The sequence below is a fragment of the Ylistrum balloti genome, unplaced genomic scaffold, assembly GCF_031769215.1.
Source record: "Ylistrum balloti isolate Yb309-2 unplaced genomic scaffold, AGI_CSIRO_Ybal_v1 Utg370470, whole genome shotgun sequence".
In the NCBI taxonomy this organism is placed as follows: Eukaryota; Metazoa; Mollusca; class Bivalvia; order Pectinida; family Pectinidae; genus Ylistrum; species Ylistrum balloti.
In genome coordinates, this window is record NW_026782309.1 from 298,446 (window position 1) to 323,778 (window position 25,333).

Sequence of the window (25,333 nt, forward strand, 5' to 3'; positions counted from 1 at the left end):
TAAACAACAACTGAAATACCGAAAGGTGTAGAGTTATCATATTTGGCTGGAAGGTTCCTTTGATGAAGCCCAACAAAGTTTGCAAAAATGAAAAATGACCTTGACCCGTATTCAAGGTCAAATGTGTTAAAGCTTTTAAACGACTTCTTCCAAAATACCCAAAGGCATAGAATCATTATATTTGGTTCCTTTGATGAAGTCCAACAAAGTTTGCAAAAATAAATGACTTTGACCCATATTCAAGGTCATTGAGGTCAAATGTGTTAAAACAGTTCAACAACTTCTTCCAAAATACTGGCAGGCCTAGAATCATTATATCAGGCTACTATGTTCCTCTTATGGTGTCCTACAAAGTTTGCTAAAAGAAATGACCTTGACCAATCTTCAAGGTCACAGTAGTCGAATGTGTTAAAACGTTTAAACAATTTCTTCTGAATTATCGAAAAGCCTAGAATCATTATATTTGGCCAGTATGTTCCTTTCATGAAGTCCAAGAAAGTAAAAGAAATGACCTTAACCCATAGTCAAGGTCACAGGGGTCAAAAGTGTTAAATGTTGAACATATGCACAGATATAGTAATGTTGGTCATAAAGATCCAGGTGAGTGATACAGGCCCTCTGGGCCTCTTGTTAAGAATACAGGGTACAATTAATTTGTCCATTTTAAATCTTTACAATGACATATACAACACTACACAAAGTTACTTTCCCAGACTTGTATTTATTGACAGGATAAAGAACTTCATCTAAAATGTAGTGTGAGGCCTTGCTGTTGTGAATCTGGGCTCGTGAAGCTTCTTTTGGATCCTGTGTGTCAGTGGGAAGCGAATATTTGAGTTCTGAAAAATAAACATTTTTATATAAATTAATTTTTACCAAATAAAAAACATCTGGTTAATCTGACTTGTGCACGTGATAATAAGCTTAGTGCTACCAGTTTACGTCTTGTTCTGCATTGATGTCATCGCTCCTTATGCCTTAATTTCCTCACAAATTGTATGACAAGTTCAAATATGACAATAGTAATTATACCTAAATGATTTACTATTCAAGGTCCCAAGGTCAATGTCATTTTTACTACTCATTGAAATTTATCAAACACTGATACATATATGTTGGGATCTGGAACACTCATTTCTAATGGTCATTTATTAGTTTTGGTTAGTCTTATGTATTACTATTGATAAACTTACGTGGAACTGTTTGACATTGGCCCTACGTGTCTTGCTGGCTTCCACTTCCTGTACTTTGATGATTTGGATGGTAGAAGACCGTGCCCTGTGCCTGGCTCCCATGTCTCTGTCTGCAAAATTAGGAAAATTCAGTCAAAAGTGGAGGAAAATGACAACAAGAGGCCCAAGGGGCCTTAACGTCACCTGAGGAATATATGTCAATAATCATGGGATTTTAAAATGTTGCAAAAATGTAACAACACTTCCGAAATAATATTGGTTTCCTCGATTCATTATTGAGGAGGCAACATAAACAACTGGGAAAATTTATAAAATTCAAACTTACATCTATCTGTCATTTATTCTTTGCATTCATTCCTACTTCATCCCGAAATATACAATTGTATTGGGTGGTCAAGAATTTAAATATCAACATCCAGCATCATATATTTAATTGAAAGTAATGTTGCTAACACATGTACCAAAAAGTGATGTAACTTGAATAGAGCCTTATAACTCTAATGTGACACACACTTCACCATCACAAGAACGTTCATACAAAACCCTGACAACAGAGTGCACAACATATACCAGTTAGGGAATACTATGAGATTATCATTCTCCAACATACACTAAAATAACTTCTCGTTGCATATTGAAGTTGTTTCATCCATGATTCACTTCCTTTGTCATTAAGAGACAAGAAAGGCGACAGGTTGATATCAATTTTGCACATTATCTGCCAAGACTAGAAATTCATTCTAACCTGGAAAAGGATGTGCATTCTTGTCTGCCCTTAAGGTTTTTTAAAACTGATAATGAGCCCCTTTTCTAATTCACCAATCTTTTCTCAAAACATGACAAAAAAACCCTATTCCAAACCATAGATAAAATGCTTTGGGAAATTATTCTCGGGGCTTGATCCCAGAACTCCCAAAATAAAATAAATAAATCACTTCTTTACATGGTTTGTTTTCCAGCCTATCTTTTAACAAATTACCGATTGAATTCTATGTGTGGTACACCTAAACAATACTTGAAATAATGGTCCTAGCATGAGAGAGTATTCAACTGTAAATAATTACAATATAGCATATATTTGTATTTAATACTGACATGTAAAACAATTCAGTTAGAAAAGTTAAAAATTTTGGAATCGGCGTTTTGGACTAGACTGAAAAAGTCTTGCAAAAATTTCTTTGGCCCAAATATACAAGAAGATGTATTATTACTTTCACTATATAAGGTAACCACTTCTGTAGACTTATTGTGATATCACTGTACTACAATGATCAACACATGAACATTTTGTTGGAGAAAGGGGATGTTACATCCATGATTCACTTCCATTGTCATGAATGGACAAGAAAGGCGACAGGTTGATATTAATATTGCACATTTTCTGCCAACAATAGAAATAGTTCTGTGCTGGAAAAGGATGTGCATTTCTGTAAAACGACAGGTCTACATGTACCTGAATCAGACAGGATGGAATATTTGATATCCCACTTGTTTTTTTTTTTAGTTTTTTTTTCAAACATGTACCAAGTTTTTCTCTATACGACTAAAGGAGAAGAAATGTTTTTCATAACAGTCCACCATGAAATATTAGTTATATTTCTTTCTGCTCAGAATTGATTTTATAAATCTATAACCTAAGGCACATGTCTGTAATTAACACCTGGGCACTTCCTTACGACACCCATCACCCACTAAGTATTGCTCGAGGTTGCCTGTTTTAACCTGTTACATGTAAGTTTCACCTCTTCCTGAGGCAAATAGAGATAAGTAACCTACCAGTACCTGTCATAGTGAAACCAAACAAGACAATAACAGTCAGAGTTGATGACTTGAGAAAGGCTTAGACCAAACAATTAAAACAAGAAAGTCACTGATAAAGAAACAGGCTTACAGACTACTGACATCTTCTAACTGCCATTTGTGTTATTTTGTTATTTGAATGATTTGTATAGAGGCCCTGGTTACCAAGATAAAAATATCAGGTTGCAAAAGCATGTTTTTTTTTTTAAGTCCTAAAACTTGTTTCATCCATGATTCACTTCCTTTGTCATAAAAAGACAAGAAAGGCGACAGGTTGATATTAATATCGCACAGTATCTACCAAAGCTAGAAACTTGTTCTAGCCTGGAAAAGGATGTGCAGTTGCATTGTGTGCATTCACACATTACAAAGATTGACCGATTCTATACACTTTACCACTCCGGCTCAACATGTTACAAAGACTGACCGATTCCAATCCATATGACTCCAACTAGTAATTAATATCAACCTTAAAACCCAGATATTAACATGTATAGATAGACCTTTTATATGTAATAACTGATCATTTTCAGTTACATCCATTGGGAACAAGTTGTTGCAACATAACTATAAAAACATTTTCAATTTTATGAAAGTGTATCAATTTCATGAAAATGACAGATGCATGGGTAACAAAAACTTTTTTATTTATATATATAAAAACCAGATAAGGGTATAATATTAATCACATTCTTAATGTAAAAGTTAAGGTTAAAGAAAAAGTGATAACTAAACTCAGAAATATGAAATGTGACTGTTACATCCATGATTCACTTCCTTTGTCATGAATGGACAAGAAAGGCGACAGGTTGATATTGATTTTGCACATTATCTGCCAACGATAGAAATTGGTTCTAACCTGGAAAAGGATGTGCTTATTGCTTAGTACATATAAGAAATTCAATCATATTGCTAGGTTTTCAAACCATATTAATCCTCATACCAATTAAACACCTTCTTGGTATTGCCACAAAATTACCAGCCCAAAACCACAGCTTCTTCGTATTGCCACAAAATAACCAGTTTCATAACCTCAAGAGATCACTAAACAGGCCTGATTCAAGCCACATTAACACATTTTCAATCACACATATCCAGTAACGAATACATGATTGGGGTAAAAACAACAAGACCCGATTCTGGAATCAAAAATTGTCAAGGGGTTTTTATAATGACTCTTGAACAATAAGGCTTATATTAACAGAACGAGTATTTCTTACATTCTAACTCCTAAATCTAAATCAGTTTTATTCATTTCAAATCTTTTTCAATGGCGATATATCATCACTGCCATTTGATTCAACATTTCAACTGGTTCTCAAGATTTTGATTAACATTTCTACAATGCTTGACAAACTGCTCAGTCAAGGTAACGCTTAGGATTGAAATCATGTGAAATCATAGGTGTCCTAAGTCTTCATCACTGCAGTATCAGCAAAGGAAATCACCTTTCGATTGGAATATAATGAATTCTACAGTTTCTCAAATTTCAATACCCCACCAGACATTTCTTCCAATTTTACAGGCCACCAAGGCAAAGTGTCCAAGCACTTTTCAGAAATGACTTACAACACTGAGTGACGGCTCCTGCAGCTGTCAGGTCCCTGTATTCCCTGTACATGTTGTGGTTGCCACTACGAGACACATAACGCAGCCAAATACCAATGTTCTTGATCTTCTCTGGCTTCTTCTCATAGATCTGGTAAAAGAAAGGTGTACCATTAACACTATACAATGGAAATTATTGTGGCCAGCCTGGTTACCTTCAGGACTAAATTATAACCCTTGACTTGCAAAGAGTCTTTATTGTTAAACTCTTTGGTTTTTGGAAGAAACAAAACAAATTTAGGAGATATTTGTGGGCAATGTGACCTCAGAAACCCAAATAGGGCAACTTATTCCATATCAAAGACATAAACTTATGAGCTGTTCCTGCTTTAGACTTTTTCTGATATCATAAAATGCACATTATTACTTTATTTTTGTTCGATTGCATACCTTCTGACAACAAAGAATTTCTCCCTGAGTTCTTTTCATTTTCCTAAGCTGGGTGACAAAGTACCAGAACCTAGACTTGGCAGTGCATTTGTCTGGGGCAAAGATTCTCATCTGGTAAAGAGCAGGGGTCCTGTTCTTATCAGTGGGCAACATACGCCCAATGACTTTATATTCGGTCAACTGAAAAAAAGAAAGCAGTGTGAAATTTAAATGGAGTCATGTAATCATTATATATTACATTCTAAACTTTGTGTGATGCTCCAAACATATCTTACATTTGGGTTTTCACATAGAGTTGTCAATGGCATACCTGGAATATTAGCAATAAAAAGCTCAGTTTTAGTTAATAACCTTGTATAATTTATTTTTTGTATTAATTAAATTAAGACATAGATTTATAGCAATGTCAATTTCTAATTAGAAATCAGAAGTATAAAAAGGACTTTTTTGCTTGTTTCAATATCTTCAAATCAAATAGCTTATTGGAAGAACATCAATATTTCAAATTAGTTAATAAAACCACTAAAGAAACGGAAACCACAGCAGAGAAATGACTGTGAAATAATACTTGCAGACTATGGCTTATATTCAAACTTGCAAGTTTAATGATATTGAAATTTTATGGGTGAAAAGCATGAACAACACCGAAATGATTTACAATATGGTCCAACCAAAATAAGGTAATTGATAGTCATTTATTTTAAAAGCATCAAAACCATGTCAGAAATCTAACATCGAACAGAATGTGGTCTTTTTTTACTTTCTTTTTACACATAATGTCCATCAGCAATATGATGGTAGGGTTTTGAGAAAGTTTAACACCAGTCTCACGGTCCTCTACTCAAATAATTTGATTTAGGGTTCGGATTTACTCGCGATTCATGATAAAAAATAATAATTACGGAGAGCAGGTGTCCTATAGACTATTAAGAACTTCAACGTGTTCGTCTGCTCAGTGCAATTAGGTAGCAAATCATGCCGGTATGATTGCACAAAAACTCTTCCAAGATTTTTTTTATATGTCCATGCTTTTCGGGTAGAAACGCTCTGAATTTTACATAGATATGATAAGCATTATAAAGAGTTAATGAACACAGCTTCGAGGAATAGTTAACTGAGATCGCTACGGCCTGGATTGCCAAAGGAGATCTATGTAAAGTAAAATAAAATACGATTTTATTCGGAGACTACGTACATCACCACGGGCCTTCATGGTGGAACACGAGGAAAAAGGAAGATCTCGTTGAAATCTCGTCCTATTTCAAATTCTTCAAATCACATTTTGTTTCTCGAAGTAGGAAATGCTAGCTAAATATTTTAATATAAGAATGAATAAATGCCATCCAGATATATTTAAATTAGTAATTAATAAATAAATCAAAATTAAGATATCGTGTTAACGAGATCTACATAATTCAAGATGGCGATTGCCTGATGACGAAACGTGGCCGGCCAAATTGAAATAGACTGGTGATTTAAATAGACTGGTATTGAGGTGAGTTTCATCATAACGTACTTTTCAATAGACCATGGCACAATTCATAAACGGAATCAACACGAGAAACCGAAAATGGCCGTGACATACAGCTACAATGGTTTGTGTACATGATTTTCTGCAGTTAAATTCGATTTGTTTTGATTGAAGCACATTTGTTTATATTTTCTAATTCGTCCTGTTCAAGTTTAAAATGAAGCATATTTATGAAGGAACTTCATTTCTTTATGGAATACATACAGCCTTTTATACAGGGTACAGATGCTTTGAAGTCATTTAAATATGATATGTATATAAAAAGAATTTTATTTCTTGTTTATTATTTCAATGTATAGTAGCTAGGGTGAGAGGATTTGCTCTTTTGGCTGAAATTACGGACATCATACAAATAGTTATAATTATCCTTAAAGAGGCAAACAAATCGTCAGAAGTATTGAAGTTAGTCGGTCATAGTCAATCAAAGCTGAAAAAAATCTATAACATAAATATTTTCGATTGGAAAGGTAACCTTATAAAATAGTATTGGCTCCAACCTGTAATACCTTCTGAACATTCATTGGCATACAATATCTTTATTTTTATAATTCTTTGCAAACAGTAAATAGTAAACAACAATTTCAACACAAAGGTAACAAATAAAAACGTATTGTTTGTGTCATATTGAAACATGTTTTTTCAACCTCTAGACATCATTTTACTAATTTGAAGTTACTGGTGGACCCTAATCTCTTTTAAAGTCTGAAGTAGACACACTTAAAAGGAAGTTACTGGTGGACCCTAATCTCTTTTAAAGTCTGAAGTAGACACACTGGAAAGGAAGTGAAAATGCTATCATTTATTGAACATAGCAGGACATGTTTTGTTGGTAGAAAAATTTGGAGAATCATATTGTATGCAGTTAGCTGTATTTATTGACACTTAAACATAGGTTTGTGCATAATTTTTTGTTATCATACTGTCATGATTTTTGCTAAACATTAGCTGAATGCTTGTATATATGAGGAGGAATTCTGACTATCGATCCTGACACAGCCAAAAAATACTTGGTAGATACATGGACTGGTTGCGGATATATTCTCACCAATGCACATGTTTCACTGGTATATTGTGGCACTTTTGCACACAGACATTTCATGGAAGAAAATACTTAATTTCGATAATTTTTAGTGATAATAAGCAATTTCAGAAAAACTTTCCTACAGCATTGGTGATTCATAAATGTTAATGCTAGTCATGTCATTGGCCAATTATTAACATTCCCAATGGTCATCTTTTGAGGGGAAAAAAGAAACATTAACCAATCTTATCTAAAAAAAAATCATACAAAATGGTTTACAGCTTTAATATAATTAGTAGTAGCTGGGAATATATTGTCTGTCATAAATTTATGTAAAAATTTACTGCATTTTCATTTAATAAGAAAAGCACTCAACTAATAGATTGATTCAGTTGCCATGTTATGTATATATATAAAGCTGTTCTTGATTGTATTTTTTCTGCAATTTTGTAGCATGTACAGCTTGGGAATCGTATGATAATTCACAGACCTACACAGTCAGGTCCATCGAGAATAACAGGCAGTGGGCGTGTCAGTACATTTTCAGCATGGATGAGGAAGCCCTTAGGGGCCTGAGTCCTGCTGCAGATCCACAAACACAAGCCAGGGTAAGAATTTTAACACAAGACAATACTGTTTGTTTAAATATGTTTGTGTCTTGGATTATGCAAGTCTTAATGAAAGCATGGGTCACTCTGTCAGCAGACGATAAATCATAGTATAATTGCATGTAACTAAAAAGTGATTCCTTCATAGATAGTAGCCAACTTTAAGTATTGTAAGAAAGGGTTCAACAAAAATCAGTACTCTCATCAAAATCTATATACAAAGTATGATAGATATTGCATGTAGTGCAATACTATTTATTTTTATAAACAGTTCCATGCAGATATGTGCTTAATTCACTTTGAATGTAAGGTTTAAGAAATAGCAAATTGGCATTGAAAATCAGTGGGAGACTGTCACAAAACATGAACTCATAAAGTTATTACATGGACTCAGGGTATCTAGATCTATGTCTATTCAATCATTTGAGATAGTTTATAAAATTTTACTTTAAATTAATTGAAGTCTTGTACATGTATATAGATAGAATTGTGTTCAGATACTAGCCAGTGTTTTCCATAATTTTGTCAGTAGTAGGCTGTGTAGTGAAAGTAGGAGGCTGGCCTGCCATGTACGTGTAGTCGAGTACGGAAAATTATTACGGAACTGGATTGGTGTAGGCGGCCAAATGATCAAAGTAGCTGGTCAAATTGGCCGGCAGCCAGCTCTTATGGAAAACCCTGACTAGCATACTTATATTTCCAGTCTTGTGTTGAATAATCTTTCTTTCTTCTTGCAGGCATTGCAATATTTTGAGCAATTAAAGTCTGTTGGTGATGGTTGGAAACTTTGTGCTGAATCTTTTATGAATCCACACTACAGTAGGTCAGTTCCTGAAGATGGATTAGAAATATTATCACAGTTGATTTGTACTTGTAACCATCACTTCTTTTGAAAATACAACTATAGATATACTTGCAATAAGTACATAGTTTCTTTGATAAAGAAATGGAAAAGATGTAATTATGATTTAATACTTAAAAATAGAAGAAAATAAATATCATTTTGTTAATTCATTGTAATAAATTGAAGATTAGAAGATGATTTTTAGTTTACAAAAGATCCGATAAAGTACATTTTGGTGAATATCTTAACAAGTGGAATTTTCAGGGGTAAAATTTTGTGCCTTGTATTTAATTACATGAAAGGATTTCATTGTTAGCGAACATGTTATTTGTTCTTTTTTCAGTAATGACCATGTACGCTTCTTCTGCTTACAAGTTGTTGAACACTTCCTGAAGGAAAGGTGTGTATGTTGATCTGGAATAAACCCAACTTGTATAATGTCTTTGAAGCATTTAAGTCTAATTCTTATAGATTTTATTGGATCGTAAATTCATTGATATGTTAACAAATAGCAATACCTGAATAATTAATCTTGCTTAAGTATATAAGTTCTTGATTATAAGTATAGAATGCTAAGGTGTCGTCAGAATACTTGTATTTTCAAATTGTTTTTGTAATATATTTTGGAATAGAGTAACATTAGTAATGATTTTAATAGTTGAAGATTTAAAAAAAAACAGTCACATCTGTGAATACATGATGAAAACTGAAGCATTTTCTTGTGTGTTAAAGATATGCAAATGTCAGCCTGGAAGACCAACAGATGATCCGTAACATGATTGGTCAATATCTACAAGTGCAGGTATTTAAAACAATAAATTTATTTATATCTATTAATATCCTTCAAATATAATTCTGACAAATATCATTGTAAGGATTCATGAAATTATACAATTTGATGTTGAGATGTTTGACCCTATATTAAGTGTTTTTGATTCATTTGAGTTAATTCAACATGTACTGTTTGAAGGGTTCATCAACTAGTGGTGACAGGAGTTTCATCAGGAATAAGATGGCACAGGTGATATCACTGGCATTTATCGTGGACTACCCTCATCGCTGGCCCAGTTTTTTCTCTGACCTGTCTCAGGCTCTCACCCCAAGCCCACAGTTGGTAGACATTTATCTGCGAATCTTTCTTGCTATAGATAGTGAGGTAGTAGATCGTGACATCATCCACACCAACCAGGTGAGTCAAAAATATCAATTTAAAAGTTAAATCTATATGATTTACTTGTATAAAAAATCTGGATTCAATTATAAAAAGATATACTTTCAGAGAAATTAAGACTTAAACTGAAGTGTATTACAGGTTTACGTAATGCTATAGTTACTCTGATGTTGCACAAGGCAGTTACTCATATACATACTTATTGATATTTAGTATAAAACGTTTGAAATCTTCATCCTCAAATTTCTGTGAATTGTGTATTGAAAGCAAATGAAATGTAATAAAAGGATATGAATGTCATACATTATGAAATAGGATGATTCAAATTTCAAGGGTTTTACGTAGTCATTTATTAAGTATATTGTTAACAAAGACCAGTGCAGAAAACGAGAAAGGAATTATCCTGTTGTATCTCGCTGTATGTCATAGTATTAATAAACATGCAGTGTATTTTTGTTTTTTATTTGGTTAAGAACTGATTAAAACTATAATGTTCAAACAATTTTTTTCAGGAAATCCAGAGAAACACTCTGATCAAAGACACAATGAGGGACCAGTGTATACCTCAGTTAGTGGACACTTGGTATCAGATCATGGTAGGTATCACTTAGTCACCAGTGTATACCTCAATTAGTGAACACTTGATACTAGATATAGTCTTAACCATAATCCAGTTTGTTAACAGGGAACTTGTAGAAACTCTGGTTAGTGGTTACTTGGTACATAGAGTCTCTGGTTAGTGATTACTTGGTACGTAGAGTCTCTGGTTAGTGATTACTTGGTACGTAGAGTCTCTGGTTAGTGATTACTTGGTACGTAGAGTCTCTGGTTAGTGATTACTTGGTACGTAGAGTCTCTGGTTAGTGATTACTTGGTACGTAGAGTCTCTGGTTAGTGATTACTTGGTACATAAAAACTCTGGTTAGTGATAACTTGGTACGTAGAGTCTCTGGTTAGTGATTACTTGGTACGTAGAGTCTCTGGTTAGTGATTACTTGGTACGTAGAGTCTCTGGTTAGTGATTACTTGGTACATAAAAACTCTGGTTAGTGATAACTTGGTACGTAGAGTCTCTGGTTAGTGCTAACTTGGTACGTAGAGTCTCTGGTTAGTGGTTACTTGGTACATAGAGTCTCTGGTTAGTGATTACTTGGTACGTAGAAAATCTGGTTAGTGCTAACTTGGTACGTAGAGTCTCTGGTTAGTGATTACTTGGTACGTAGAGTCTCTGGTTAGTGATAACTTGGTACGTAGAGTCTCTGGTTAGTGATTACTTGGTACGTAGAGTCTCTGGTTAGTGATTACTTGGTACGTAGAGTCTCTGGTTAGTGATTACTTGGTACGTAGAGTCTCTGGTTAGTGATAACTTGGTACGTAGAGTCTCTGGTTAGTGGTTACTTGGTACGTAAAAACTCTGGTTAGTGATAACTTGGTACGTAGAGTCTCTGGTTAGTGATAACTTGGTACGGAGAGTCTCTGGTTAGTGTTTACTTGGTACGTAGAGTCTCTGGTTAGTGATTACTTGGTACGTAGAGTCTCTGGTTAGTGATAACTTGGTACGGAGAGTCTCTGGTTAGTGATAACTTGGTACGGAGAGTCTCTGGTTAGTGATAACTTGGTACGTAGAGTCTCTGGTTAGTGATAACTTGGTACGTAGAGTCTCTGGTTAGTGATTACTTGGTACGTAGAGTCTCTGGTTAGTGATAACTTGGTACGGAGAGTCTCTGGTTAGTGATTACTTGGTACGTAGAGTCTCTGGTTAGTGGTTACTTGGTACATAGAGTCTCTGGTTAGTGATAACTTGGTACGTAGAGTCTCTGGTTAGTGCTAACTTGGTACATAGAAAATGGTTAGTGCTAACTTGGTACTTGGTTAATGATAATTGTTTAGTAGGTATAGAACTAATTATATACTTTAGTCGAGGAGTGGACAGGCTTGTGATGGTATGTAACGTCATTGCTGATACTTGATGGTCAGTCATGGTAAATATGATAACATTATTGCTCACCTTTGTTTAAGATTTGTGTATTTTTTAACATTGACATGCTCTCTACAGATAACATACCAGAGTACCAACCCAGAGGTGTGCTGCATGTGTTTGGAGGTGGTAGGAAAGTATGTCTCGTGGATAGATATCAACCTTATCGCCAATGATAAAGTTGTGGCTGCCCTGCTCCGCTTTATGTCCCAACCTCTGCTTCGAGAGAGTGCGTGCGACTGTATCCTGGACATCATCAACAAGGGCATGGACTCTGTTGCAAAAACCAAACTAGTGGAGTCGTTTACCAGTGTTTTGGAGAGTCAAGGAATTCTCTCTCCACCAGAGGTAAGTATTTACAGACATGTTTGGATGGAACACATTTGTTCAACACTAGTTGCTCAATTATCAGCTGATTTTATCGGTCTATTTTATGATATATCTTGAAATGTTACTCTCCATGTACATGTAAATTAAGCATCTTTGACTGTTTCGTGGGAAAATTTCTAGAAAATTGTAAAAAAAAAACTAGTGTAGAACATTCAAACACATCCAAGCATTCAATTGATTATGATAAAAGTGTCTTATTGATCATGATTTTCACTGTAAATGGACAGTATGGGCAGGGATGGCTGCTTCTGCTAATCCCAAAGTTTTATGCCTTTAATATCAGTCAGCAGTCAAAACTATTCCCCAGCAGATCTTGGGACCAAATAGATGAACTGTTAACTGCTTTTGTTTACAGGATGAGGAAGGAGACTTCATGGCCAAATTGTCAAAACTCATCAATGGTATTGGTGTCAACCTTATTCTCAGCTGGCAAAAGTAGGTTCAGATTGGTTATTATAGCAATAAATAGAGACATTAAAAAAGGTATAGGATGGAATTTTTGGATTAATAACATATTTCTTATTTGTCTTCTATGATATTTCTTCAATTTTAACTTTGTCAATAAAAGCAATTATATGCGACTATCGCATAATGTCTTGTCAGTATCCAACAATAGGTATGATTTTCAGATAGTGATAAGTGTTTGATTGTATAACTGAATGTATTTAAAGTTTTGGGTTTTTTTTAAACATTTTATATTAAAAAGAATTTTATTTCTTCTATAAATTGACTAACTTGACCAACACAAACATATCCCAGTTTTAGTTATTTAACTCTACCTTTATCAAATATTTTGCAACAATCGGATACTGACATTGTCATAACTGATTTAGAAAAAATCCTTAACAAAGATGAATTTCCAGCAATAAAATTTTAAATCATAATTGTTTAATTGACATAATGTCTACATTTTTTCTGTAGACTGTCAAAAACTGGAGACACTGAGGCTACAGAAATGGCTCTGCAAGCCTTGGAGAACAAAGTTCCTCTTATGTTTCGATTCCTTGGTGATGAAGATGATGATGTTTCTAGTGGAGTGACACAGTTCTCACAAGATTACATAGCTCTTCTCAAACAGATGAAACCCATTAGTCCAAAACAGCGACAGAACATGGAGGTATAGCAGTTTATTTCTAGTTTGACTGCTGGTCACATTCACCTTTCATTATTGTTGATTACAGGCATGTTGATATTTATATTGGGAGCATATAGCAGTCAACCAGATTACCCCTCCATACTCTCTATTCTATGCACTCAAAGTTGATCATTGATTCAAGGTAGGATTCATTGTGACATGTCATTCTGGTCTATCACAAGTGACTGTAGGATAAGTTTTCTGGGTTTAAATGCAAGTTTGATAATTGAATTCTCATTTGTATCGATGAAATAGCAGAAAACTTAGCTTAGAGTATGTGTAGGTATCAAACTTTAAAACATTTGAACATTATAAAATTGATTATGGTGGTATGAGGACAAATAGAGTTTAATTTGTGGGTAACTGAATTTGTAAACATAGGATCACCCATCAGGCCTTTGATACTATCACCACAGAGATTCATCTCTTCTTCAAAATAGATTGATCATGTATATATATCTTACCAGGGTCTGTTGTACACAGTGATAAAGAAGATGAAATATGACGAGTCCTACAACTTTGAACACGAGGTAAGTTAAATTGATGTGAATTGTAGTTAATTTGACATTTAAAGAGTTATCAGATTTATTCTCACCGCGTCACAAGGATCGATACTTATACATGATTATGTCTCCATGAACAGGGAGAAGAAGAAGCCATGTTCCAGGAATACAGAAAACAGCTTAAGACAACCTTCACCAATCTAGCTGCATTGGTAAGTATACATCATGCCAAATTGGATATATTAATTTGGAATTTGTTTGAGTACAGTTAGAATGAAATACATCTTTGCTGACTTGGCACTGTGATTTTTTCTGTAAATGACCCAAAATACCCAATATTTTTACCTGTATCGTTCTGTAAGATCTGGATTTCCTAGGCTTTGGAAGTACCTGTATATAATCCAACATATATTTATCTTGCACTCATTGCTCAATACAGGAATATTGTTTTAAAAATCCCTCAAAAGGAGTTACGCAAAGACTTTTTGTGTTCATTGTTGAGTCGTAGAAATTCCCAGGTTTTTGTTAGTGAAGTGAATTTAGCACAATCAATTTTAGTGCATTATCACTTTTTGGCAGACAAAGATAAATCACCAGAATAAAAAAAACAACATGAAAAACATAAGATTACTGCAACAATATATATGTTTGCGATATTTTTGGGAGATAGACATATCTTGATTTGGTGTTAATAAAAAATGAACAGAATATTTATCTGGTCCTGAGATTTTACCTCTGAGATAAACATTTATTTATAGGACAGTGACTTGGTTCTGCTGACTGTACACACATGTGTGACCCAGACACTACTCCACTGGGAGAAGCGTGATGTGTGTGATATTGAGATTGCCATTTTGTTGCTGTATATGCTGGGGGAGGCTCTGCCTGTAAGTATAGGAACTGTAAGTAATGATTTGTGTGCTTTAGATGTGATGTGTGAAATCTGTTTTGGAAATAAAACAAATTTATCATATCCCAACTTTATATAGTGGTGGGAGAGGGAGAAGAATAATTGACATTTCTATATATCCATTTGTAGCAAAAATGTTGGCAAATTTTTTATTTAAAGCTTCAAAACCCTTCACAGGATTTAGTTTATATTTACATCTAAGTAATCAAGTATAAAGTTTTACACCAAGGCAGGGTCAAGTTTTAAGAGTCGCTCTTGACCACTTTGAAATAAAAATTGACGTTTAAGAATCTCATTTAAATACTCCCTCTCCCAAATAGCTTTAGTTCATGTTTGCATCTTCAGTAGTGGGGAAAGTTTGGGGGTCATCAGTCAAGGTCATTGGGTCTAAAGTGATACTTATCCTCTTTTCTGATTAAATACATATTTACAGATGGTAGGATTGGAGGTATATCTACATAGGCCCTATCAGCTTGTATATCTAATACAGAGAAATTAATTGCATGAAAATTTAACAGATACCATATTGTGTGCATGATTTTGATTACAACATGTCAGTTTGTGTAATGAATGAACTTTGTATCTGTCATTTTCTTGATCACTTATTGAATAGTTACGAAAGAAAAGAACTTAACAAAGGGATTTATATACAAGAAAGTTTATGCTTGACCATCATTTTCTGTCACATAGTGTGGTTGTGGTGTGATAATTATGCTCCCCGGGAGCATATAGTCATGGCTTTGTCCGTTCGTTTATCATAATTTTATCTGGAACATATCACAATAACTATGAGAGGTATCAGCATGAAACTTCATAAGTAGATAGATCTCGATAATGAGAAGTGCATTGTATAAGAACCATAACTCTCTTTTGTATAATTTAGGAATAACTGGAACTTGGCATATACATAGGTCATAAGAGAATGTGCAGTATACCAAATTCAGGGCCTTAAACACAGTTATTGCCCTTTGATTAAATTTTGTGTGTTATAAAGTTGTTTTCAGGGAGCATTCATCAGTTTCACTGAAACTCTTGTTTATTACAGGCTTCACAAGGACAACATTTCAGTGGAGAGTCTAACAAGGTGACAGCCCTACAGGAGATGATGAGGCTGGTAAGTATACCACATTTGGCCTTGACATCTGTACATTGTAAACAAGAATTCTGTTCTTCATGTCATGTATAATTGTAACATTACTTTTATGTTTGTTTCAGTTGGTTACAAGTCGAGTTAGCTGTCAGGGACACACAGCTGTTGTTCTCCAGTTTTTTGAGACAGTTGTGCGTTATGACAAATTCTTTAACAGTGAACCTCAGCACATTCCAGACATTGTGGTAAGTCTACAGGAATTTTCTATAGAAAATGTTACTGTGTAAAGTTTTGACCTGTCAAACAACTTCTTTATACTCTGTACTTTACTGCAAGCATCTATTTTTTTGTTATTTTGTCTGTACTTGTTTTATCCTGTCTTCATGCTAATTTGTATCATGACATTACATAGAAATTCTTCAAACTTTTATTGACATGGAATTTGCTCAAAGATGAAATAACTTTAATGTCTTGACTAAAATTCTAAAATCGCCTCCCAAAATTTTAACTCAATTTGTATGGTTCTCACTACTGATGGTTAGGGTAATATTAATCATTTGTCTTAGACAATGGTGTTACAACACATATGGTTCTCACTACTGATGGTTAGGGTAATATTAATCATTTGTCTTAGACAATGGTGTTACAACACATGTGTCTAGTCTACCAAAATTTTAACTCAATTTGTATGGTTCTCACTACTGATGGTTAGGGTAATATTAATCATTTGTCTTAGACAATGGTGTTACAACACATGTGTCTATGTAACTTGGGACATTTTACGCTGTAGATATGGCTTGTTATCCGGGTAATGTTACTTACCTGATCTGCTTACACATGTCTATTTTTGTTTTTGTTAGATGGCCTTTACTGATGAGCGAGGATTTCGCCACCCATCTTCACAAGTGAGGAGTCGCACGTCATATCTCTTCTCCAGATTTGTCAAATCTCTGAGGTAAAATTTTAGGGCTTGTCAAAACAAGAAAACTCTGAAAAATCAATACCATTGTACTGTAGTCTGACAATAAGCTCATGCCATTTAATAATCCTGTTCTTATCCATATCAATCAAATCACCAAGTATATTGAAATAAGCATATCCATTGACTTTGAGTCAGAGATAATGTTTTGTCCCCTGAAGTCTTGTAATAATCCCAGCCCTGACTTTGAGTCAGAGAATGTGTTTTGAAAAGCCCACCCTCTGACTTTGAGTCAGAGGTAATGTGTTGTAATAAGCCCACCCTTTGACCTTTAGTCAGAGGTAATGTGTTGTAATAAGCCCATCCTTTGACTTTAGCTAGAGGTAATGTGTTGTAATAAGCCTATCCTCTGATTTTGAGTAAGAGATAATGTCTTGCCCCATCTGGGGTTCTGTTAAAAACCCATGATAATGTGTTTACTCTGGAGGTCCTGTATGTAATAAACCACCGTATTGCTAATTAAATACGGAACAATAAATCCATCTTTTTGTTTACTTTTTATGGACATAACTGTCTCTGTTCAAAGAAAATGAAATAGACTGGTTTTGATTTGCAATGCTGATATTTGTTTTGGTCTTGACTGTCCTTGATCAATTATAATGAAATGAACAAATATTTATTTTATATTCTAATTCCTAATTAAAAGGTCACACATGCAGCCGTTCCTGGAGGACATCCTGAAGCGTATTCAGGGTCTACTGGTGATCAACACTCCTGACAATGGTTACCAACAGCTCATGTCAGGGGAGGACCAGCTGTTTTTGTATGAGACTGCAGGAAGTCTTATCGTCAATAGCTCCCTACCACCAGAGGTATGTACACAGAAAGTTCATCTTTCATTTGTCTTTGTGAAATAATTATTTCAAATCAACTGTCATGTTTAATTATTGTAATGTTCCAGATTTGAAAAGAAGAAACAATGTTTTCAAAAATATATGTAATAAAATAGAAGCGGAATCAAAATGAATTGATAAACTACCATTAATATATTTTAGTTGTAATAACATGTTACCACTTTTGCACTGTGAAAATCACACTTAAATATCCTCTAAAGTCAGTCCTTTTAATAATTTCATATCAGCAGAGGAATTCATGTATTACTTGGGTGTTTCTTTACCTTGTACCTTTCTCATTGTGTTAAATTGATATGTACTGGGGGCAACCAGTATTGATATTTGTATGATAATGTATGGAAGTCCGAGTATGTGTGTATATTTGACAGGGAGGGTGTGTGATGAAAGATGAAAGGATATGTGTCGCCTTGTGTCTGTTGGAGTTTTGAAATACATGCTATATAATTACCTGGGAATATTGAACTTGTTCACATGTCAGTGTAATGTACCATGTAAGGTTTTTGTAGTGTTTTTTATACAAATGTTAAAAAACTTGAAAAAACAAAAATAAGAAAAGAGAAATGTGATTCGCTAAATGTCTGTTTATTGTTTATGAATAACATTATTACTGGTATGGTAATCCATCATCAAACTAATGTGTTATAATGTACTAGTATTTGATTGTAATAAATTAAGTATACTTACAGTAAATCAATGTTTGCCAGATTTGTTTGATACAGTAAGGATTACTTGAAATGTATTTTCAGAAAAAGCAGGTGCTTATGAAGCAACTTCTCTCACCAATTGCCACCAAATTTGAAGGTTTACTGGCAAAATTTACAGCGGAAACAGATGAGCGTAGAAAAGTGGCATATGCTCACAGCATCAATATGTCAACAGCTCTAGCTAGGTAAGAGGCAAAAAGACTATAGAAGTGGCAGAGCATGCTAAGTGATTTATTCAGAGTAGTTGATTTACACCAATTATGAAACAGGCTATAGAAGTGGCAGAGCAGGCTAAGTGATTTATTCAGAGTAGCTGATTTACATCAGTTATGAAACAGGCTATAGAAGTGGCAGAGCATGCTTAGTGATTTATTCAGAGTAGCTGATTTACATCAGTTATGAAACAGGCTATAGAAGTGGCAGAGCATGCTAAGTGATTTATTCAGAGTAGCTGATTTACATCAGTTATGAAACAGGCTATAGAAGTGGCAGAGCATGCTAAGTGATTTATTCAGAGTAGCTGATTTACATCAGTTATGAAACAGGCTATAGAAGTGGCAGAGCAAGCTAAGTGATTTATTCAGAGTAGCTGATTTACATCAATTATGAAACAGGCTATAGAAGTGGCAGAGAAAGCTTAGTGATTTATTCAGAGGAGTTGATTTACATCAATTATGAAACAGGCTATAATTTCTTATTAGTAACTCCTCAGACCTTCAGTTTTTGTAGATTTCTCAAATCAAGCTTCTCACAATCCAAAAGAAAGAAAAAATATATATATCTGATTTATTTGAGATTCAGATGATAAATTTCTGTGATGTATATGCATATGAAATACTGTTATCACCAATATATCTATCCCTACTATCAATACTTTTGATTTCAGTCGTGTCAGCAAAGGCTTTTCCAACTCTCAGACAATGCAGCAGTGTGGATGTGTTGATACTTTCACCGACTTGCTCCGCATCTTTCTGCAGGCCCTGAACGCACCCACTCATCGCCAGCAGATTCAGACCGGGGTTCGCCAGTACCTCCATCGTATGGTTGTCTGCATGGAGAAGGAAATTTTGCCTTTCGTACCTATTGTCATGGAAAACCTACTGAAGAAACCTGATGCTAAAGAATTGCATGATTTCATTCCCCTCATGAACCAGCTGATCATGAAATTTAAGGTAAGCATAACTACGAAATTGCTATACTGACACAAAGATCTCTTAAGTGGAAAAAAATTTCCAAAAAGAAAAAAAATATTTAACTTGTTCATCTACCTGTCTATGATCTGACTGCTTATCTTGCCCCTGCCTAAAAGTATAGAAAGTATTAATTGTTTGTTTTTCCCGTTCAGCTGTGCCTCTATACTGCCATCTCTTTTTATATTTTCCAGCCTAAAATGATAGAGAATATTGATGGTTTGTACTTTTCTACATTTATCCTCCACACCTTGGTTGGACATTAGTTGTTACTAAAAGTCATCATTTATCCCTTTATACCACACCTTGGTTGGACATTATGTTAGGTCACATTTCTTCGTTACTAAAAGTCATCATTTTTCCCTCTATACCACACCTTGGTTGGACATTAAGTTAGGTCACATTTCTTCGTTACTAAAAGTCATCATTTATCCCTTTATACCACACCTTGGTTGGACATTATGTTAGGTCACATTTCTTCGTTACTAAAAGTCATCATTTTTCCCTCTATACCACACCTTGGTTGGACATTATGTTAAGTCACATTTCTTCGTTACTAAAAGTTATCATGCTGTAAATCCAGATCTGCATGATAACTATATCATTAGGTGTTGAAGTTACTGCAAATGACATTTGATACTACTCTGACTTTTGCAGAGAGACATTGGCCCATTCCTACAGAAAGTGTTTATGCCTCTGGTGCAGGCAATCTACCATGCACTTACTACACCTGCAGATGCTCTCGATCAAGAAACTGCTGAAGAGAGGAAGATGTTACGCCGCAGTTATTTTCTGTTTTTGTCAACCTTAATATCAAACAATAGTGTTGATGTGCTAGGAAATCAAGGTGAGGATTTTTTGTTTTAATGGAAATGTGGATAAAACTAGATCTAAACTGATTCAGGGAGGGAGATCTTGAAAAAATTGGATTGTTCAAAAAGTTTTTTGAATGTTTTCAGATATGCAGAATTTACATGATGTATTGGTGACGATTGTACAGGGAGCTGTTGATCTGCCTGACCCACAGGTTAGTGAAATCATATTCTCTTAATTGGAATGCCACACTCAATGTTGGAATTAAAGTGTGAGGATCACAATAAAATTCCACAATCCTAACATCGACTGAGAATAAACACTGTGAGAATTATGTATGCTTTTTAGGGTTATATTGTTATGATTCATGAAAATATCTTTAGACTTATTAGAAAAAAAATCTTACTTTCATGTCTTAATACAAATTTTGAATTTCTGTCTATAATTGGGGCCACATTGGCTAAGTGGTTAAGGTGTCTGACATCTTTGTCAATTGCCCTCCACCTGTAGGTCAGGGGGTTCGGGCAGTCACCAGATACTGGCAGCAGGGCAATGGTCTTTCTCCAAAAACTCTGGCTTTTTTCCTTCACCCGAACTTGGCACAACCTTAAATGACCCAGGCTGTTAATAGAACATAAAGCAACAATGAACTTAACTAAACTGTCTGTAACCAACCAGCTTGTTCTCAAACACTATCTACAGCATTTTTTGTATGTATTTAGTTGAAATTACAGTGTCTGGGTATATTTGCTATCTTTTGTGAAGTAAGAATAGAAAAGGAAAAGTTATTTCGTAAAGCAACATGGTAATAACAAATACCATGTATTTGTGTTCATAGCACTATGTTAACATTTTCTGTACAAATTTCAGAGTCAGAAAATGTGTTTCACCATATTGAAGAAGTTAGTGGAATGCTGGGGTAAGTGTTCTGAAATATATAACTCATTATGTTATAGAGTTAAGAACAGTATTTGTAGTTTACATCAAATTGCACAGTGCAGATGAAATTAACAAAGAAAATTTAAAATGAATGTAAATAGAACACTTTCATAAGATGTGGTACATGATGAAATGATACATCCAGATTAATTAAATTTTTACTTTCTGGACTCCTGAAAAAGATAAATTTGTATTTCTTTCATCACATTGTTTTATGTATGTACCAATCTTCATAACCATCTCCTCAAGCCACTTCTAAAACTCATAAACCCTCTTCACAACATCCATAATAAACACACATTTCTGTACCCCTTCCTATACCCCCTACATAGCCAAATTATACCCCCTTAGTTACACCCATAAATCGACATACTCCTTTCATACTCCCCTCATTAGTCCGTACCCAATTCATAACCCCACCCCCACATCACAACCTCAATAACAAACACACACATCACTACACCCCCTCCCTCCCTCTGTAGTGTGATCACACTCTGACAGGTGTTATTATCTACTGTGTTTATTGTAGGAGGCCAGGAGTCCAATATCCCAGGATTCCTCGAGTTTATCTATGACAGTATTGTACCCGCATGTTTCATGGCACCACTCAAGCCGACCTTTGACCTCAATGATGGACAGACATCCCTGGTAAGTTCTTTATTAAGCAAAAGTAATTGATATTTTGACATAAAAAATTAACATTTTACTTTCTTGCTCTAATACAACAACACTCTGCAGGGATTGTACAACGTTACATGTAAGGAGCTTTGAAAGTTAGAGTGTTGGCCAAAGTACCCCTAGGTGAAGATCTGAGGTACATGGTTCAGCACTCCGTATCTGTGGCAGTTTGTGTTTATCAGGAAGTTGAGAAACAAACTTGTCTGTACTGACACAGTTCAACACTCCGTATCTATGTCAGTTTGTGTTTATCAAGAAGTTGAAAAACACACTTGTCTGTACTGACACAGTTGTGGCCTTTAGCAAGACCTTGATTGCTTTTGGTGGTATGTAACAAGCCTCCTGTATGTTGTTCATTGAGGTAACCACCAATACTTTGAGACCCCACCTCAAAATGACTTTTACTGTTGGCAGGGCAATAAACCCAGCAGACCAACGTTAAATTTATGTGTAGACTCCTGCCTGTCCAGTTGAAAATTAAACACATTGTATAAACCTGAAAATTTTATATTTATTGACTGATTTTCCTTTTACAGGCTCTTGGTGAATGTGCACTTTGTCTCAAATCCATTTTAGAAAAGAGGGTATGTATAGCAATACAGTAAGATAAACTGTACATTGTCACATCCTGTATAGATAGTCTATGGAACCACTGTGTGTAAATACTGGTTTTCATCCTTTATAAGATTTGTTTAAATGGTGCCAATTTATATGAAAAGCTACTGACCGATATGAATAATATTGAACCTTTTATGTATTGAGGAGAAACAATAGCAATTCAGTTTCCATAGTCTACTAATATACAACAATACTTGGAACGTGTTTCACTTTAGTTTCACAACCTGTAAACTATAATATCCAGTAAGGCCAGCCTTTTCAAAAGTAAATTCTCAGGTTTTGAAAGTTTTCATCATGAATAAGGTGTAGATAAGTAATGTTGCAGTGCTTATGTTACAGGAAAAATTAGGACATCTGTAACATTCATGGCATATTTTTGTGTTTTTAGGGAGAGGAATGTATCACTTATTTACAACGAGAGTATTTACCAAAGTTTCAGATGTCGCCAGAGCAGGCACAGGTATGACAACAGCTCTTCAAATGATTTTTTGAAAAAAGACAGTCCACTCTTTCCAAATAGTTACATTCTTCATTTTTCAATTTCAAGCAACTTTTATAGTGGTCCATTCTAGGATTTCGGTGAAAAAACTTACTATTTGCTTAAAACCACAGAAATTTAATCCATCACTTACGGCCTGCAGTATTCGGCTTGTCTGGATATATATCTATGTGAAATTTTATGTTAGTAATCGGGATATAACGATTTGTCCAATAAATATACAGGCCCACATTATCGTACCACTTTTTAATGTGTTTTTTACCGAGACAGAGTTGTCCTTGTCCGTCTTCGGATGGGCAATACATCCCTTACACATTCATATCTGCTGGAAGGCAAAGATCATCCTCAGCGTTTAGCATAAGATGAGCCATTTACAGTTAAACTTTTTTATTGGACTGCATTGACCTTCTGTCCACTCGAAGAAAATTTTTATCATAATGTTTCAAATCTAAAGACCCTGTTTGAAACTTTTAAGATTAATAAAATTCTAGGTTTTCTGAAAGATACTGGTCTGTCTTATTGGATATAATTAACCATTTTGATCTTTTGTAACATGTAACTATAAGAGATTTTTAGCATTTGTCTTGTACCTTTTAGTTTGTTTTATTTCCTTTTAGATCGCTGTGTCATATACTGGTTGATGGCCCTAATGACCTTTTATGTGGTGACAGGCTGTTAAGACTAAAAATAATTTCACATTTTAATGTATTGTCATTTTTTTCTTTCACAGGAGTTTTGTCAAGCATTACAGTCAGAAAGCAAATTATTTAGGGCATTTTTTAAGGTAAGAAACCATAGTCTTGCAGTCTTCATTGGGAATTATTTTATAGGAAGGTAATTCTTTAGAAATACTTTGTACATGCACCATCAAACATTATCTATAAACTTCCATCTAATCACTTTACAAATTATCCTTGCCTCATTATGAAATGCCAAGGACTAATTTAGGAAGGATTTTGTAATGTAGTATATGAATGCAATTCACTAAACTCCAGAAATGCCTGAGCCTGGTTCATAATGATAAAGTATGTTTTTTACATTAGAATGGTAATTGGATTATCTTTTCTCTTTGCAGTCATTCTTCCTGAAAGCGAAGTCATGACCAACACTAAACTCTATTGTGATCTAAAATAGAGAGCCAGACAAAGATGGCTGACACAGGAGCCCTGTGATCCTGGTTACTTAGCAACAAGACTGTGATATTACATGTGTTATGTTTGTCCGTTACCAGTAGCAGTCCGCTCCACAGAGTTGAGTTTACATGTTTTTACACGGAATGAGCTGACCAACCTGAGAGACCATTAAACTGATAGTCTGATAATTGTCTTACAGCTTGCAATATTCCCAAATGTGTTCTATGCTTTCTGAAAGCTAAAATATATTTAACTGCTTGTCTGCTTTAATTGGTTGGGTCAGGTAAAAGCTTGAATTCCAGGTCTCAACAGTAGTTGGGTACAACAAATGCTTATTGTACTTCTATTACCATGATCATAAATAAGCTTGATATTAATCTTTTAAGCATCATTTCATGTATTTGATATACATCACTGAAGGGGAATTCTGACACACTTTTGATTATTTCAGATGGAAAAGTATTGACAATTTTAAAACATTATCTGAAAAGATACTGGTCTAAAAATAACTGACCTATTATGAACTTACACAGCAAACTAGGTGTGGAAATTAAGAGATTTGTTAGTATTATCTTTTTACTGAAACATACATAGTTAATTATAGTCTATAACAAAGTAAAGTAACCATTTTCTCTCTAGGTTGTTTATGTGGCAATTATTGGGAATGCCAAAAACTGATAATTGCTAAAATTTGATTATGCTAAATTAGGTTTATTTACAGCATAATACTAAAAAGCTTATCATTCCTAAAAGT

At 34.5% G+C, this 25,333-nt stretch overlaps 2 protein-coding genes across 2 annotated transcripts; one reads left to right on the forward strand and one right to left on the reverse strand.

Moving 5' to 3' along the window:
- Positions 1-701: 701 nt before the first annotated feature.
- Positions 702-6,226, reverse strand: LOC132555300 (large ribosomal subunit protein eL20-like). Its single transcript, XM_060219656.1, has 5 exons — positions 6,187-6,226; positions 4,992-5,171; positions 4,563-4,692; positions 1,194-1,303; positions 702-839 (listed from the first exon to the last, which is right to left on the reverse strand). The coding sequence occupies exons 1-5, from the start codon at positions 6,202-6,204 to the stop codon at positions 747-749; spliced, it is 531 nt and encodes a 176-aa protein (XP_060075639.1). The 5' UTR covers positions 6,205-6,226; the 3' UTR covers positions 702-746.
- Positions 6,227-8,091: 1,865 nt separating this feature from the next.
- Positions 8,092-24,740, forward strand: LOC132555313 (exportin-T-like). Its single transcript, XM_060219670.1, is given in 26 exon segments — positions 8,092-8,151; positions 8,889-8,974; positions 9,339-9,395; positions 9,728-9,797; positions 9,966-10,184; positions 10,679-10,762; positions 12,223-12,492; positions 12,890-12,969; positions 13,456-13,651; positions 14,137-14,199; positions 14,313-14,384; positions 14,931-15,059; positions 16,128-16,196; positions 16,298-16,417; positions 17,033-17,130; positions 17,780-17,963; positions 18,752-18,894; positions 19,596-19,881; positions 20,557-20,746; positions 20,859-20,926; positions 21,583-21,631; positions 22,184-22,299; positions 22,866-22,913; positions 23,336-23,407; positions 24,177-24,230; positions 24,522-24,740. Coding segments are annotated over 26 exon segments (2,910 nt in total). The 3' UTR covers positions 24,549-24,740.
- The last annotated feature ends 593 nt before the right edge of the window (positions 24,741-25,333 follow it).

Bases quoted from the DNA above. Each gene is read 5' to 3' on its own strand.
- LOC132555300 (XM_060219656.1), bottom strand. The intron at 4,693-4,991 runs GTATGCAATCGA...TTCTTTTACCAG, and splicing joins AAATTCTTTGTTGTCAGAAG to ATCTATGAGAAGAAGCCAGA. The intron at 840-1,193 runs GTAAGTTTATCA...TTTATTTTTCAG, and splicing joins CCAATGTCAAACAGTTCCAC to AACTCAAATATTCGCTTCCC.